Source organism: Bison bison, unplaced genomic scaffold, assembly GCF_000754665.1.
Source record: "Bison bison bison isolate TAMUID 2011002044 unplaced genomic scaffold, Bison_UMD1.0 scf7180017864118, whole genome shotgun sequence".
Lineage (NCBI taxonomy): Eukaryota > Metazoa > Chordata > Mammalia > Artiodactyla > Bovidae > Bison > Bison bison.
This window is the reverse complement of record NW_011494690.1, coordinates 2834359-2852168: the sequence shown is the minus strand read 5'-3', so window position 1 is coordinate 2852168 and position 17810 is coordinate 2834359. Positions and strand designations below refer to the sequence as shown.

The 17810-nt window shown below is 42.3% G+C and overlaps 1 protein-coding gene across 1 annotated transcript in view; it reads left to right on the top strand.

Annotated features, from left to right (window-relative positions):
- Positions 1–46: 46 nt before the first annotated feature.
- The window catches only part of SLC27A2 (solute carrier family 27 (fatty acid transporter), member 2), a 56125-nt gene continuing 38361 nt past the window's right edge, over positions 47–17810 (top strand). The window contains exons 1-2 of the mRNA XM_010839504.1: positions 47–754; positions 15266–15475. Coding sequence (XP_010837806.1) covers positions 277–754; positions 15266–15475 — 688 coding nt within the window. The 5' untranslated portion in view covers positions 47–276. The remainder of the gene's footprint in view (positions 755–15265; positions 15476–17810) is intronic.

The window sequence follows — 17810 nt, the reverse complement described above, 5'->3', positions numbered from 1 at the left end:
GCGGAGGACCGCCGGGGCGGGGCATACGCGCAGGTTACTGCACCCTCACGAGGGGGCAGGCTCAGCCGGCCTGTCACACCCAACAGCCAGCACCCCAGCTCCTTCTGCCAGAGATCCCGCAGCGGTGCGCGGGCGGCCCAAAAGCTCCACCGTCGCCCCCTCCTCGCTGTGCATCCCCGCACCGCCCGCAGCCCTAGAGAAGCCCATTCCGCCGCCGCCCTGCACGCTCGAAGTGCGCCCACCGCCCTGGAGGGGGTAGGGGGCTCCGCCGCCGTCATGTTGCCAGTCGTCTACGCGGTTCTGGCGGGGTTGCTGATGCTCCCGCTGCTGGTGAACCTCTGCTGCCCTTACTTCTTCCAGGACTTGCGCTACTTCCTGCTGGTAGCCGGCGTGGCCCAGCGGGCGCGCAGCAATGGGAAGCGCCGTCCGGTGCGCACCATCCTCTACGCCTTTCTGGAGAAAGTGCAGCAGACTCCACACAAGCCTTTCCTGCTCTTCCGCGACGAGACGCTCACCTACGCGCAGGTGGACCGACGCAGCAACCAAGTGGCTCGGGCGCTGCGCGACCACCTCGGCCTGCGGCAGGGAGACTGCGTGGCAATTTTCATGGGCAATGAACCAGCTTACATATGGCTGTGGCTGGGACTGATCAAGCTGGGCTGTGCCATGGCGTGCCTCAACTACAACATCCGCGGGAAGTCCCTGTTGCACTGCTTTCAGTGCTCTGGAGCGAAGGTTCTACTGGTCTCACCAGGTGAGCCTGGGGACCACCTCACCCTGGCACTGGGCTCCTTCTCTTCTTGACAGCCTGGCATAGGGGTTGCGGGGGACGAGGGTTCAGATCAGAACTAGAGATGTAGAGAGAGGGGATGGCAACCCTTCCTCCAAACGCTAATTAATGGTTATTAGAACCTTCTGTTGTAGAAGCTGATCAAGCCAGATATTATGTGAATCACCGTACATGTAGTGTTGCTGGTAATACAACAGATAGGGTTGACTTTGTAGATGAGACCAGTCAGACCAGAGAGGTGAAGCTTTATGTCCCAGATCACAGAATTGGGAGGAGGGGGTTAACTAGATCTGTCTGCCTCCAGAATTCAAGGTCCTAGCTGGTGCTGACAGTATCTGCATTAAAATCCAGAGGGTCTAGAGTGTGAAATCCAGAGGATCCAGAGAGACTGTTCCCTCTGCTCCTTGATTGACTGTATAATCCTGGGAAAGTCACTTTCCCCCTCCATATCTTGGTTTCCTCCTCTGTGATGGTCTTCAAGACTGCTTCCAGCTCTCAAATTCTGTTAGCCTCCCTGGATTCTCACTGCAGAAAGAGAGAATCCACCTGATCCCCAAGAAGACTTTGATCACCTGCTGCAAGCCCTAGTGAGCCCTCATTACGTTTATAGCAGCAGTGACCTTTGGTTCTGTAGTTGCCTCCTGCAGCTTTTCAACAAGACCTGAAATGGTAACTTCATGCTCCAGTGGTGACCAGGTCAGGAAGAATCCGAGAACCTGTTACCCAAAGGACTAGCTGGTTTTCCTATCCCAGGAAGCTTGTCCCTACATTTGAATAAGGACCAAGGATTGCTTTTCACTCTCTCAGTAAGAGGAGGGCTAAACAGGTGTGGGCTAAAAGATGTGGGGAAGTAGGGAGCCAGGAAGTCTCACCTTTCTGGAATGTCTTTCTTTCTGTGCCAAGCTCTATGCTGGATGCTTTTATTACCCTGAGAATTAATATATCATTACCCCCTGTCACACAGCTGAAGAAACTGAGGCTTAAAATTCCAACCTAGGTCTGTCTAGTTTCAGAGCTCATGACTCTCCCTACACCATGCTACCTTTCTCTTCACAAATGAAAAGTGTTAGAGCTGGAACAGACTAAGCATCCATCTTTTCTCCGCCTTCATTTCATAGTTGAGGACTCTGAAGTACACTAAGGAGTTTGCCTAGTTACAGTAAGTCAACATGTCTATTCATTTTGGGAAGCCAGGAAACTACACACCTGTTTCATCAGACATAAATAATCCAAAAAGAAATGAAGGCTTTGCATAAAAGCTGAAAAGCAAAGGGGTAATTTTAAAGGCATTATTTGAGGGCTTCCCATGTGGCATAGTGGTAAAGAATCCACTTGCCAATGCAGGATAGGCAAGAGACTCAGGTTCAACTCCTGGGTCGGGAAGATACGCTGGAGAAGAGCATGGCTACCCACTCCAGTATTCTTGTCTGGAGAACCCCATGGACAGAGGAGCCTGGTGGGCTACAGTCTATGGGGTCACAAAGAGTTGAACACAACTGAGTGCCTGAGCACACGCGTGCACGCGCGCGCGCGCACACACACACACACACACACACATTATTTGAAAGGGATAGCTTTTTGAAGAAAATTCCCAACAATTTCTAGTTGCCTGGGAAAAGAGACAACTTCACTATTTAGTAACTGCAAGACTCTCTTAAACCCATTTACCACTTGATTCAGAGGAAAGTTATTAACACAGTGATCTGTGTACTTCAGGAGGTATTTAAGTACTTCTTTTCCTGCATATTATTCCAGGTCCCCTCGTGAGGAAGTCAAGGCCTGGGAGTTTTGTTGACAAAGAAGCTTCGATTTAAATGACTATACTGGAGTTTGGTTCTGTAATCAAATCAGGAATACAACCAGATATCTCCCTTTTTGCCCAGGCAACAGTCTTCTGTCACTGAGTATTATGCTTTGGTCAGCATACGTAGATAGTATAATGAAATTCCAACATTCAGGTCAAATTTGAATGACTTTCCAGTGGACCTACAGCACTCTGACAGTAAACTGACCTTTGAGAGAAGCCATACATTTGAAAACCATTCTGTTTTTCCAAATCACTGAGAAACTGTTACACCACATGCAGAATTGCACTCTGATCCGAAACAGTTACTGCCATGGGGGGTAACAGAGTCCAAAGTTGCATGCTGGTTAGTAAACATGCCCATGTGCAAATGTGTTGAATGGACTGATTCTTCAAATTCTTTAAAGTTGGAAAGAATCTTAGAGATATCCTAAGATTAACAAGTGTGTTATATAACAAGTGTGTTGTTTATATAACTCTTAACAAGTGTGTTGCTGCTGCTGCTGCTAAGTCACTTCGTCGTGTCCGACTCTGTGCGACCCCATAGACGGCAGCCCACCAGGCTCCGCCGTCCCTGGGATTCTCCAGGCAAGAACACTGGAGTGGGGTGCCATTTCCTTCTCCAATGCATGAAAGTGAAAAGTGAAAGTGAAGTCACTCAGTTGTGTCAGACTCTTCTCGACCCCATGGTCCACAGCCTACCAGGCTTCTCCATCCATGGGATTCTCCAGACAAGAGTACTGGAGTGGGGTGCCATTGCCTTCTCCTAACAAGTGTGTTATACTTCAGTAAAACGTTTAGAAGAGTCACTTTAATGAGTGGAAGGATCACCTGGGGAGCTCATTTTAAAAAACAATTTCCTGAGCCTCATCCCCCCAAAAACACTGATTCAGCAGGACCGTGGGGGAGGCAGGAAAGTATATTTTTCAGCAAGCCCCATCCCACTCCTAGATGATTTGGAAGCAGATCATCTAAGGAATAGGCTTTGAGTCTGGTAATTCCCACTTTGTTTAATAGTTGTTTGTTTAATAGTTGAATGAACGAAGGCCCAGAGGAGTGATATCAATTGCCCAGGGTCAGAGAGAGCTGGAGACAGAACCCAATTATTTTTGTCTCACTTCTAGGATGCTTTTTATATTCTATTATGCCATCTAAACAGGGGACAGAAAGATCAGAAGTTTTACAAATGTTGGAGAGGTGACAATTCAACAGAGTTTGATTCTTTACTTCAAATTTCAACCTCAGAGCTCATGGGTTTCTTGAGTTTCAACTGTGTCAAATTCTGGAGCATATACAAAGGACTGGCACAGTGGTGTTTATGATGAAGATTGATCCCCTTGTCATGAATTTGGGGGACTCTTCACAAAGCTTAACAGGGCTCAGTCCTGTCAGGCATTTCAGTGCCCAATTTTTTTCATCAGAACTTACTATATTTAGAGAAAACCAAAGACTCACAACACCTCCCTGCATCAATCAGAAACACCCATCTCCCAGAAAACAGGATTTTCTCTGTGTGGTGCATTTCAGGATCCTTCTCCATAGATGACTCTAATGTAAGTAATCACATGGTAAAATTACCTTCAGCTATTGGAACCTCCATCAGTGTTGTAGTTGATAGAAACCAATTTATTGCGCCAGTAGTTTTTCAAGCAGTTTCCCAAAACAGGTAAGACTGGAAGCCATACTTAATTTCATATAACATAGAATATTTTTTTAAAAAAAGAGTCCCCCAAATAGTGAATTTGCTTTGTTTCCATTTATGCTAACATTATGGCACCCCATTCCAGTACTCTTGCCTGGAAAATCCCATGGACAGAGGAGCCCGGTAGGCTGCAATCCATGGGGTCACTAGGAGTCAGACACGACTGAGCAACTTCACTTTCACTTTCCACTTTCATACATCGGAGAAGGAAATGGCACCCCACTCCAATGCTCTTGCCTGGAGAATCCCAGGGACAGGGGAGCCTGGTGGGCTGCCGTCTATGGGATCGCACAGAGTCGGACACGACTGAAGTGATTTAGCAGCCAGATTGTTGCTAACCTAGCTCTTCTCCTGGAAGGATAACTCCTTCATTAGCTCACTGGCCAGGTCTACCTTGCATGGCTCAACCAATCATGCACAGCACCCCCAGTGTTGATACTACTCTTGTATAAGGCTTTAGTAACAAAGATGGGCTTCCCAGGTGGCGCTCGTGGTAAAGAGCCCACCTGCCCATGCAGGTAGACATAAGAGACCTAGGTTTGATTCCTGAGTTGGAAAGATCCCTTGGATCACAGCAACCCACTCCAGTATTCTTGTCTGAAGAATCCCATGGACAGAACAGCCTGGCAGGCTGCAGTCTATAGGCGCACAGAGAGTCGGAGATGACTGAAGCGACTTAGCATGCATGCAACAATTAAAGATACTTTGTGTTTCAAGATTGAGATCCAGAGAAGTGATAAAATGTTCCCAATTATCTTTGACCTGGTCTTTCAGGGTTGTAAAAAATAAAATTTGACCTCCTTTAAACAATGTGATAAGATAAAATGTTTCCAATAGCTTTCAAAAGTATTGCATTATTGAAAGTTCTAAAAGAGGAGAACATTCTAAAACTAATGTCAGGACCAAAGAGAACTCTTGTCAAATAAACTTTTGAGGTTAGATGCAGAAAAGCAGATGGTATAACAATTTGATATCATATCAAGAAACATTTCCCACAAGGTACAAGCTAGTTGTCCTGGTGGGAGGCAGAGAGAAAAAGCTAAATTAGTTTAAGGATCTTACAGTCCAGTTGAAGAACTAAGTCACATGTTATTGGAATGATGAGGAGAATGTGATAAGTATACTGGGAGGGCTTCAGGATGCTGTAGAAGAAAAAGAAGAGAGGATGAATGTTTCTTGGGGGCATTGACAACAGAGCTGCTGCTGCTGCTAAGTTGCTTCAGTCATGACTGACTCTGTGTGACCCCATGGTCAGCAGCCCATCAGGCTCCTCTGCCCAGGGGATTCTCCAGGCAAGAATACTGGAATGGGTTGCCATTTCCTTCTCCGTGACAACAGAGCGTAGGTAAGTGCAATTGGGGAGCAGGAATTCTAGGCAGGAGGAGCCCAGAGGCATTTTTCCTCAGGTCTCCAACTCACTCCAGTATTCTTGCCTGGAGAATCCCATGGACAGAGGAGCCTGGCAGGCTTCAGACCACAGGGTCACAAGAGTCAGACATGACTTAATGACTAAACCACCACCAACACAATGAGATGCTTTGTTAAAGAGTTTTACTATGTAAGGACTACAGTAGGCTGGGCTTAAGTGTTAGTCATTTTTAAACTGTTTACTGAGGAAACTCTACTATAGAGAAAATAGGACTCAGAAAACCCAAGGAATGGCCAACAGTGGTGGCCTCAGACTCATGCAAGGAGATAATTTTCTAGTGCAAACTTCAGTCAAGAATCAGGGCATAGATATAGCCTCTCCATTCCTCTTCTGGGCTGCTCAAGAAGTAACTTAGGTGTGTTGCAACTTAGGTGTGTTGCTTCAATGTACTTTGTCTCAACAGGTTACAGTTCTCTCATATATCTTTGAATAACGCCTTAGTAATACCTAGCACATAGTCGTCACTCAGTAAATATTTGTGGCATTAATCAGTTCAGTTCAGTCGCCCAGTCGTGTCCAACTCTTTGTGACCCGATGGACTGCAGCGCACCAGGCCTCCCTGTCCATCACCAACTCCTGGAGTTTACTCAAACTCATGTCCGTTGAGTCGGTGATGCCATCCAACCATCTCATCGTCTGTCGTCCCCTTCTCCTCCCGCCTTCAGTCTTGCCCAGCATCAGGGGCTTTTCCAATGAGTCAGTTCTTTGCATCAGGTGGCCAAAGTATTGGAGTTTCAGCTTAAGCATCAGTCCTTCCAATGAATAGTCAGAATTGATTTCCTTTAGGATGGACTGGTTGGATCTCCTTGCAGTCCAAGGGACTCTCAAGAGTCTTCTCCAATACCACAGTTCAAAAGCATCAATTCTTCAGCATTCAGTTTTCTTTATAGTCCAGCTCTCACATCCATACATGACTACTGGGAAAACCATAGCTTTGGCTAGACAGACTTTTGTTGGTGGCATTAATAAGTTGCATTAAAAAAAAAGTTCCATTATTTTGGTTGGTTGTAACAAGCTTTCTTCTTTGAAGTTTAAGAACTATTGGGATGGTCATGAGGGCATGAAAAAAAAATGATGTTAAAACAGTCAAATATATCCTGATTTGAGAAAATCCATTTAGACCCAATCTGCCCCAGGCCCAGCCTTTCCCTACCACAGACTTTTTAAAAAATTTTTTTAATATAAATTTATTTATTTTAATTGGAGGATAATTACTTTACAATATTGTATTGGTTTTGCCATACATTGTATGGCATTAATACATGTATACAAATGTATACATTAATACATACATGAATCTGCCACAACTTTTTTTAAACTTTATTTTATATTGGGATATAGCCATCAACAAGCAATGTTGTGATAGTTTCAGGTGAACAGCAAAGGGATTCAGCCATACATGTACATGTATCCATTCTCCCCTAAACCCCCCTCCCATCCAGGCTGCCACATAACATTGAGCAGAGTTCCCTGTGCTAGTAGGTCCTTGTTGGTTATACATTTAAAATATAGCAGTGTGTACGTGCCCATCCCAAACTCCCTAACTATCCCTTCTCCCCATCCTTCCCCTCCACCCCGGCAACCATAAGTTCATTTTCTAAGTCTGTGAGTCTTTTTTTGCTCTATAAGTTCATTTGTATCATCTTTTTAGATTCCACATATGAGGGATGTCATACAATATTTCTCCTTCTCTGATTTACTTCACTCAGTATAATACTCTCTAGGTCCATCTATGTTGCTGCAAATGGCATCATTTCATTCTTTTTTATATCACAGACTTATTTTGCCTCCCAGTTTTCTTCTGGCAGAGGGCTACAAGACAGACTCTCTCTCCAGGACTCACTGCGAGAGAGGGAGCTGGTGATGGGCACAGAATGGGCTGCTGGGGAGAGTCTGTGCCCAGGATGGAAGGGCACAGAAACCCAGACGACAAATGAGGAGGGTATTCAAGAGCTAGAGTCCCAGCCAAGCAGCCCACAGTTTGAAGAGAGAGCTCGCTTAAAGACGTTCTGTAAAATTTTTCTTCTTGACCTGCTCATAACTAAAGCTTGCAAGGGAGGACGATTGTACATCTCCATTCAAAAACAAACCAGCACATTGCTGGCATGTTTGGGAATGTTTATCAGTTTATTTTCTTTAGCAATAAGAAAAGAGTGAAGGGGTAAAGACAAAATAAATTCTAAATCCGCAGTGAATGTTATTGAATCCAGAAGAAGGACAGAGTTCAGATTATACTGCATAATGAATATAAGCAGCCAGTGTTTGAAAAAGACCTCCCACAGCCTCTGAGAAACCAGGAAGTACACAGGTGGTAGACAGGTGGCTTGTTTGCTTATGGATATCAAATGATTATGTAGGGCCTGGTATGATCTGGTAATCTCTGACAAGGAATTACCTTTGATTCTAGGGCTAGTTAGAAAGCAAGATACTTTGACCAAGAACTTTAACTAAGAGAAGTGAAAAATAATGTTAAGAAATTATGTAACTATATAAATATGAGATGAGTGTGTATCTCCCTGCTAAAAATTTCTTTACTCCTGAGGGACTTAGCCTTGATTAAACGTCTTTCTGACCTCAAGGTGATTTGCATTGTGGAGGAAGGTGAGGGTATGCGAAAAGTGAGCGTCAGTCATTCAGTTGTGTCTCTTTGAGAACTCATGGGCTGTAGCCCCATAGGCTGTAGCCTGTCAGGCTCCTCTGTCTTTGGGATTTTCCAGGCAAGAATATCAGAGTGGGTTGCCATGCCCTTCTCCAGGGGATCTTCCTGACCCAGGGACTGAACCCAGGTCTCCTGCATTACAAAAAGATTCTTTACCATCTGAGTCACCAAGGAAGCCCTAGGGGAGGTTATGCATGCCTCTATCTGAAGGGTGTTCTATGACATTGTGTTGATGTACAGACTATATGCTAGATTATTAATTACTATAATTCCAAACTGCCAGTAATAGAAATGAGAAATCACAGTTACAAACTGTATTTTTAAAACTATTTTCAGACTGTCTCCATGATCTGTGTTAGAACCAGTTTGTTTCAGTTGCCTTTCTGACTGAAGGAAAGTCTTCAGTCCTGATTTGTTCACCTGCCAACCAGTTCACATCATCCTGAAACTCTGATCAAAACCATTTCTTTCCTCTGCCTTCTTTTCAAATCTTACTTTATTGGTAAACATTTCTGGGGTGTTTTATGTAACTAACTTGGTTAGTTACTCTCTCCATGAGGCAATCTAATAGCAAAACAAGCTACTAGATTGAATGTTTTTCCTATTTAAAAGCAGTGGGTTTAGCCAGTAGCATTTTGCCACTTTGGTGATGAAGACTGATTCAGCTCACTACCCACCCTCTCTCCCTGCTTTCGAGGAATGGGCCTGTGTCCTCAGAAATTTCTCTTCTGACCTTCTTTTAAAAAAAAAAAAAAGAGGGTTGTAAGTGGGAGAGGAAACTTCAGAAAAAACCTGATTTTTTTCTTTTCTATAAAATGGATCTTAAGGAATGCAGATGTTATAATCAGTTGGTTTTCCATCATCCAAATGTGTACTGCTTTCTCTGAGGTTCTATAAGTGAAAGTGAAAGTGTTAGTCACTCAATCGTGTCCGACTCTTGTCTCCTACATTACAAGCAGATTCTTTATCATCTGAGCCACCAAGGGGGCTCTCTGGGGTTCTACACCCATCCATGATCTCAGCTCAGGCTAATGAAGAAAGGACAGATCTACTGTACACCCTTCAGGTGCAGGCAACTTTCTGTGAATACTATTTCTCATACCCATGCTTTTCATAAAACTTGAGGTTATTCTCTTCATCAGAAAGACAAATAAGAGATGATCCATATTACTACTGAGAGGCAGATCCGAATGCTTTCACGAGCACTGAGCATGTCAAGTAGACAGCGTCTTCCAAAATCTCAAGGTCCTTTACCGAAACTTGAACTTGAACAACTAGTACAAGAAAGTGGTAATCTTAGAAGCCCAATATAATTCTTTTCGTTTTGTATGTAATGATCCATATAGAGACTCACTGAGCTTCTGTCCTCGTTTGTGGAAACAAGGTTACCATTGTCTAAAACACAGGGTTGTTGTGAAAATTATGTGAGGTGATGTATGTAAAGCTACTATACAAACTGTCCTCCACAAAAGAAATTTGTAAATGTAATCAGTAAGAATGAAAGGTGTGGTGGATGCTGTGATGCGCTGCCCCATGCCCCACTCCAGGACTGAGGTACTCCTTCCTCTGCTGCTGGAGGCATTGGCAACGGCCAGCTATCAGCCGAGAACCATTCCAGGACTTGCCGTTAGTTGAAGAAAGCCTCTTTACCCAAGGTCAAGTACTACTGCCCCAATCTGCATCCCATGACTGGTTGGTGGGCAGGCACAGAGGTAGAACCTACTTTGTTTCATCTGGGACAGCCTGAAGGGCCATCCTGGGCCCAGAGTCCAGGTAAGATCAATTGAGGGAGGCCACTGCATGGCTGCATCGCAGCACAATCTCTTCCTCCATCCAGTCTACCTCCATTGCAGCCCCGCAGGCATCATTCCCAAGAGGACCCCTACACAAAAGTCTCAGAATTCCAGGGAGCTCAGCCTGTGTCAAGTAGAATTATTTGATCTTATGTGTCCTTGTGGATTGCCACGTCTATCTTAAGTGGGTTTTCCTGGTGACTCAGATGGTAAAGAATCTGCCTGCAATGGAGGAGACTCAGGTTTGATCCCTGGGTTGGGAATATCCCCTGGAGAAGGGAATGGCTACCCACTCCAGTGTGCTTGCTTGGGAAATTCCAAAGACAGAGGAGCCTGGTGGGCTACAGTCCATGGGCACAGAAAGACACAATGACATGGGCACATGGACACAGCTGAGCAACTGACACTTTCACTTTTCACTTAATCTTCAGTAAGCAGATTTATAGTAATAATTACCAAAAAAATTCATGTGTGAAGCAGAAAACATGGGGGCCAGTCCTATTTATAACAGATTTAAGAAAAGACATTAAATGTTAAATATACAGTTAATGAGTTGCATTCACATCCAGAATTTCCCTTCCAATCTCAGTTTATATATGTGTGTATAGATGTATTTATATAAATATTGCATCTTTAGTTTAAAGGGAAAATGTCTGCTACCATAGGACATATGTTGTGTCTGATTCTTTGGCACCCCATGGACTGCAGTACACCAGGCTTCCCTGTCCTTCACTATCATCCCTGAGTTTGCTCAAACTCATGTCCATTGAATCCATGATGCCATCCAACCATCTCATCCTCTGATGCCCCCTTCTCCTCCTGCCCCCAATCTTTTCCAGCATCAGGGATTTATCAGGTAGGTAAAGTAAAGGTCAGTATAGGACATGTGAGGTATGCCTTGATATTATTGGGAGTGACTGGAACCTCAAGTCAATATCCAAACGTAAATTCTACACCAACAGCCCAGAGGTCAGGTAAAGAAACTGTGCTGGGCTGGGGCAATGGCCTTCCCTTCAGATAAGATGACCTCTGTGAAAGGTCAGGGATTATAAACCAAAAGCATGCAGAGGGCCAAGTGGAAACATGAGGGAACGGAAGCCCCAATTGTCCAGATTACTTGAACTGTGATCAAGCATGATACCTGCTTAATTGCATTTCCTTTTACCTTTATTATTCTGTTGTTCAGTCACTAAGTTGTTACATGGTATGCTTCAGCATACCAGGCCTCCCTGACCCTCACTATCTCCTGGAGTTTGTCCAAGTTCATGTCCATTGAATCAGGTGATGCTGTCCAACCATCTCATCCTCTGCTGCCCTCTTCTCCTTTTGCCTTCAATCTTTCCCAGCATCAGGGTCTTTTCCAATGAGTTGGCTGTTTATTTCATTATTACTATTATTATTTTATATAATAATTATAAATTATCTAAGAAACTACTAATTTCAGATATATCATTAATGCCTGCATACATCTACTTTCAAAAAATTACAGAAAAAATTAAAGTCTCTTTTAACTTATAATTTTTCTCTCATCAAGACTTACCAAATCTTGTCTGTTCTACCTCCCAACCATCTCTTAAATGCATCTACTTCTCTCTAGGCTCTGTGGCTACCTTAATGTAAAGCTTGATCTATCAAATGGCCTCCCTACCTCTGGTTCTTGCCTTCTCCCACCCACGTACCTGATGTAAGCCGGAGACCTGGTCCCTACCTACATCCAGTTTCTTCTCCCAACATTTTTCCCTCTCATTCTATGTATCAGTCAGCTTTAGCCTCTTTGACCTGCTCTGGCATCCTGCTGTTTGCCTCTGGGCTTCCCTGGTGGCTCAGACAGTAAGGAATCTGTCTGCAGCACGGGAGACTCTGTTTCAATTCCTGAGTCAGAAAGATCCCCTGGAGAAGGGAATGACTACCCACTCCAGAATTCTTGCCTGGGGAATTCCATGACAGAAAAGCCTGACAGGCTATAGTCCACTGGGGTCACAAAGAGTCAGACTCGACTGAGTGACTAAAGCTCACTTGTTTGCCTGTGGGTCTTTACATAAGCTGTTCCATGGCTACAAACAGGCTGAGTCCATCTCAGTGGATCTTCATCTTGCCAACTCCTACTCACCCTTCAGGAATCAGTTGAGGTAACACTTCCTCTGGGTTGTTTTCATGCCCCTCCTCTGTGCTTCCAAAACACCACCTATGACACCTTATTTCAATGGATTATTTCTTGATTCCTCCCCCTTAGACCTGAGCTCTGTGAAAACAGTATCTGCTATACACACTGTTGCTTCCAATGCTGAGAACCGTGCACACAGGAAACACACTTTAAATAGATGTCAAATAACTGTTGGGAGAGAGAGAGGAGAAGAATAAGAAATAATCCAGGTAATTTATGAACACACTGTATATCTAAATAGGCTCAGTCTCAGGTAGAAGAGAAGGAGGGAGAGAGATTTCTTAATTCTTTAAGTAGCAATAGTAGTTTTGTTTTATTTTTAATTTACTTTCGTGTCCCTTACTTGGATGTAAGACATACCTCTATCACAAAAATGATTTAATTTTGCATTTGACTGGAGATTTATCAACTCACAGTATTGCAATATCTAAATCCTTGAACATCAACAGCTTTCGCTTATTCCTCTGTCTCTTCCCCAGTGGCTAATACAATATTTTGTGTAGATTCTTTCAGCTGTAAACACTTGTTAAGCACTTATGGCAGGGCCAAGATGATCAAGTTATAATCCCTTCACCTCAAAGTTTTCACTGCCAAATAGAGGAGAAAAAGAAGTGAAGTGTGTTATACTACATACTAAACACACTGCTAGACGTATAATGCAAACTCCTATGGGAGGACCACAGAGTTAAATGCAATGAGGCTGTTTTGAAGGATGAACAGAAGTTTTTCCAGTGACCAGGGGCTAGGGGCAGGAGGGCGTTCCAAGCAGATGAAACCACCTGGACAAAGGTGGTAAGATGTGAGAATTATGGCTCCATTCACTTCACATAAATCAGTGTGATTAGAGGAAAAGGGACAAGGGTAGTTAAGAAGATGACATCAGAAAAATCGGGGCAGGGGATGTAGGCTGAGAAGAACCGTAGAACCATCCACTGCATTAGAAAGATTCTATCACAAGGGATAAGCAACCACTGAAGGATTTTAAACAGGGCAAGAACGAGAAGTCGGGCAGTGGTGTCACTGACACTGGAAGCAGGGAGAGGTTAGAGGCAAGGAGATCGGTCAGGAAGCTATTGTGACAATTTCGGTAGGAAATAATGAGAATCTGAACCACGGCACTGGCAAGGGACCTTAGCACTCCAGTTACCGTTTTTACAACAGTAATATTTCTGATGATCTTCTCAAAATACTGAAGAACTAGTGAGCAACCATTCAAAATGAAAGAGGAGAAGAGAGCATCAAAAGGAATAAGCTGATCTGATGGAGGTTAAAAAAGAACTGAGACAAATAGTACATTAAGGAATAATAGCCAGTAGACACTCCAGGAGAAAACTGTTCAAGAAAGGAAAGATGCTTATAGTGTGTTACTTGGCTCTACAGTCATATTTGAAATAATTACATTGTCATAATCTTGTCAATCCTGATTATTTGTTCTAGAATTTCTAGAGCCAACACATAGACAAAGCTAGAAAGATAGAATTATAGTCTCAGAATAGATAAAAAATACCATTAACCCTGACAACATAAAGTGAAAATAATAACTGTTGGGGGTGAACAAGGGGGGAATGGGGGTGGGTTTCAAAAATGGTAAGACATGATGTAGCAGGAAAAGTATGTAATTTGGTGAAGAAGAAGTGACTGCTAGAAGAAACAGCTAAAAAAAACCAAAAAACCTAAAAGTCCTTGCCTCCAGGCAGCAGGTTTATTTGTGAGATAAGGGCCTACTGACTTGCATTATAAACTCTTTTGTACTATTTCATTTATATTTATCAGGTGCATGACTGCTTTGGTTAAAAAATTTTTTAACTTTTTAAATGCATTTATCCAGATGCTATCTCATGTCTTGATGGAGACATTATATGTAAATATCTGAAAAACAAAGCATATAATATGAATCAGATATAGCCTCCCTAAGGTAATTCCCTGGGATATTGAGTCACCTTCCTATTAAGAATAGGCCTATTCATTTCAGTTATCACAATTTAAGACAAAGAAGCTTAAAGAGCATCTCATCTTATAATTAAAATTTAAAATAAAATTTAAAATGGCACAAAAATTCAAGTAACAAACCTGAAATATCGTTTGCACATTACATCAATGCCTTTAAAATGTTTTACCTTGACCCCTATAAAAGCTACATTTGTGTGTGGCTCAGCACTCACACACTCACATAGCTGAAACTCAAAAAAAAAAAAAAAAAGAAGAAGAATACTTACCTCTTCCTATGTATGTTATACTTTCTATTTTATTTTTTAGAAAAATCATCACTTTAAATGATTTTAACAATCCGCTGCTGTATTGTGACTCAGAGTTTGAAAAACATGCTAATCAGTCCTTTTTTTTCTTAGGTCGGATAATGTGCTTATGAAATTTGGAGCTTATGTCTCAGATCAGCTGAACCTTCCTAGTAGAACTACTTGTTGCTGATATTTTAAAAATGTGTTACATAAAGTTAGCTTATTATCCTTTCAGTAGCATGGTTCCCTTCTTTTCATTTCTCTTTGTCCTTAAAATTTTCTTTTTTTAAAATCTCTGGTCCTGTGGGGCATACACTGGGAATAACTAAATTCATTTCTGGAGTTTTTTGAGATATATATATATCAGATATGCATATAAGTCATACACATGTAATCTTGGTTTTTACCCTTATGTGGTTTGTTTACATTTGCCATGTAATGTACAGATTTCAATCATCTGTCGCTTTTTAAACCATCAAAACTCAGCCTTCCCTTAAATATTGGGATCTTGTGATATTTTCAGATGTGGTAAATTCCATGTTAGAAATACATAACTATAAACATTACTGTGTCTACGTGTTTTAACAACACTTAGTGGAAACAAAATCACTACAAAATGTATTGCACTAATAGAGCTTGAATGGACTAATTTAGTTTGTTTGGATTTTTTTCTCTTATTAAATTAAGAACTACAAGCCGCTGTTGAAGAGGTGCTGCCAAGCTTGAAGAAAGATGATGTGGCTGTCTATTATGTGAGCAGAACTTCTAACACGGATGGGGTCAACTCTTTCTTAGACAAAGTGGATGAAGTGTCAAGTGAACCTGTCCCAGAATCCTGGAGGTCGGAAGTCACCTTTTCCACTCCTGCCTTATATATTTATACTTCTGGAACCACAGGTAAAAAATAAAGAGGGGATTCTCAAAGCAATGGACCTATCCTGAAAGAGTTAAATGTTGGGTTAGATTTTTAAATGCTCTCTTTCTTTGGCAAGGCTTATCAGATAACTAATACTTCAGGGGATTTAGCTCATTGCCTGTGGGAAGTATGATCTTTTTCCATAGCACATGAAACCATTTGGGTTTTTCTAAGGTACACATACTTCCCCCAGTTGGTGTATAGAACAGGTAGAGAGGTTAACCAAGAACTACAAAAATACTTATGGTGATGATAAGATTTGGTGCTGAATAGGTTGTTAGGATTTTTTTCAAAACGATTGTTGCTTTTTTATTAAGATTGGGCACTGAACAGATTTTGGAATTTTTTTAATGATTGCTACATTTTGATTATACTCTGTCCAGCATCCATATATAATGTATAACCAATTATAAGTGGACTACCAAAAAAGGCTATAGAACAATAATGGGGTTATATTTGTACAAACATTTTGACCACTGTCTTTCAATGCAACAATGACTTGGAGGTGTTTGGTTCTGTGGATGTAGAATGGCTCTTAGCTTAGGGCCTAAAATGCTGTATTTCGTCAAATCTAGGATGTCTTACACCTTCGGTGTAAGCTGTACTATTATTTTACATAAGCCGCTAAGAGAAAACACTGCCAACTGTCATATTACTGAAACACTGCTATGTGGAACAGGCAACATTAAAGGTAGATGTACTAGGTGCTCTTCTAGGAGCTCTGTGCTATTTGTTCATACATTTCTCCCACCACTCTTAAGACAGGTACTACTCTTATTCCTGTTTTACAGATTCAGATACTGATGCCTAGAGAGTTTAAGAGCTTCCCAAGATAGGAAGTAGAAGTGTCAGGCTTCACTTTGCTAGGCTGACTCCACAGCTCATACAACTGACCTCTCTGCCAGAATACCTCCCAGTTCATCCATCTGATAGCTATTTGGTGTCTGCCTACTCAAGGTCAGGGAAATGTTACCAAAATGTAATCATATGAAGACTGAGAGAATATATTTAAGAAAGGATAAGAAGCTACCCCCAGCATCCTAATTATTCTTAATAATATTGGAAAGTTGAATATGTGAGTCATTTGATTAAAATTTTAACTCAAGCAGATAATTCTAGCATGCATCCTCCTTGTAAAATAATCAAACATTAGAGATAAGGGTTACTTTGAGCCTTATGAGGAGGGGTAGCTTGGGATGACCTATTAAAGCTCATCTCCAGAGCATAACAGCTATCGTTCTTTGTCAAAAGTTCTATTTCGCCATGTCAACAGAATGATAGGATGACAGGGTTTAACCAGATGCTTCCACTACCTCCAGAACTACCTCAATATATGGAACTTATACCCTCATTTCTTAATAGAATGGTAAAACTAAACTGTAAACTTTGATTTGGGAAGTAATTGAGGTAAAACAAGCCCTTAACTAGTGACTGGGAGTTCTAGTCTTAATACTAAACAGAGAAGTACAGAACTTGTTTACAACTGCAGGTTTTGCCATGAAGTATAAAACCCAGATTAGGGGAAAAAGAGAATAAGCACTCTTTGATCCAATCCCATAATTCAGAATTTAGATTTAATTGGAATATAATTGGGTTGATGTTTATTTTACCTTTCTTCTTATCTCTGAATAAAATATCTGCCAAGTTACTAGTATTCAGTTCAGTTCAGTAGCTCAGTCGTGTCTGACTCTTTGCGACCCCATGAATCGCAGCACGCCAGGCCTCCCTGTCCATCACCAACTCCCAGAGTTCACCCAAACTCACGTCCATCAAGTCAGTGATGCCATTCAGCCATCTCATCCTCTGTTGTCCCCTTCTCCTCCTGCCCCCAATCCCTCCCAGCATCAGAGTCGTTTCTAATGAGTCAACTCTTCCATGAGGTGGCCAAAGTACTGGAGTTTCAGCCTCAGCATCATTCCTTCCAATGAACACCCAGGACTGATGTCCTTTAGGATGGACTGGTTGGATCTCCTTGCAGTCCAAGGGACTCTCAAGAGTCTTCTCCAACACCACAGTTCAAAAGCATCAATTCTTCAATGCTCAGCTTTCTTCACAGTCCAACTCTCACATCCATACATGACCACTGGAAAAACCATAGCCTTGACTAGATGGACCTTTGTTGGCAAAGTAACATCTCTGCTTTTGAATATGCTATCTAGGTTTGTCATAACTTTCCTTCCAAGGAGTAAGCATCTTTTAATTTCATGGCTGCAGTCACCATCTGCGGTGATTTTGGAGCCCCAAAAAATAAAGTCTGACACTGTTTCCACTGTTTCCCCATCTATTTCCCATGAAGTGATGGGACCACATGCCATG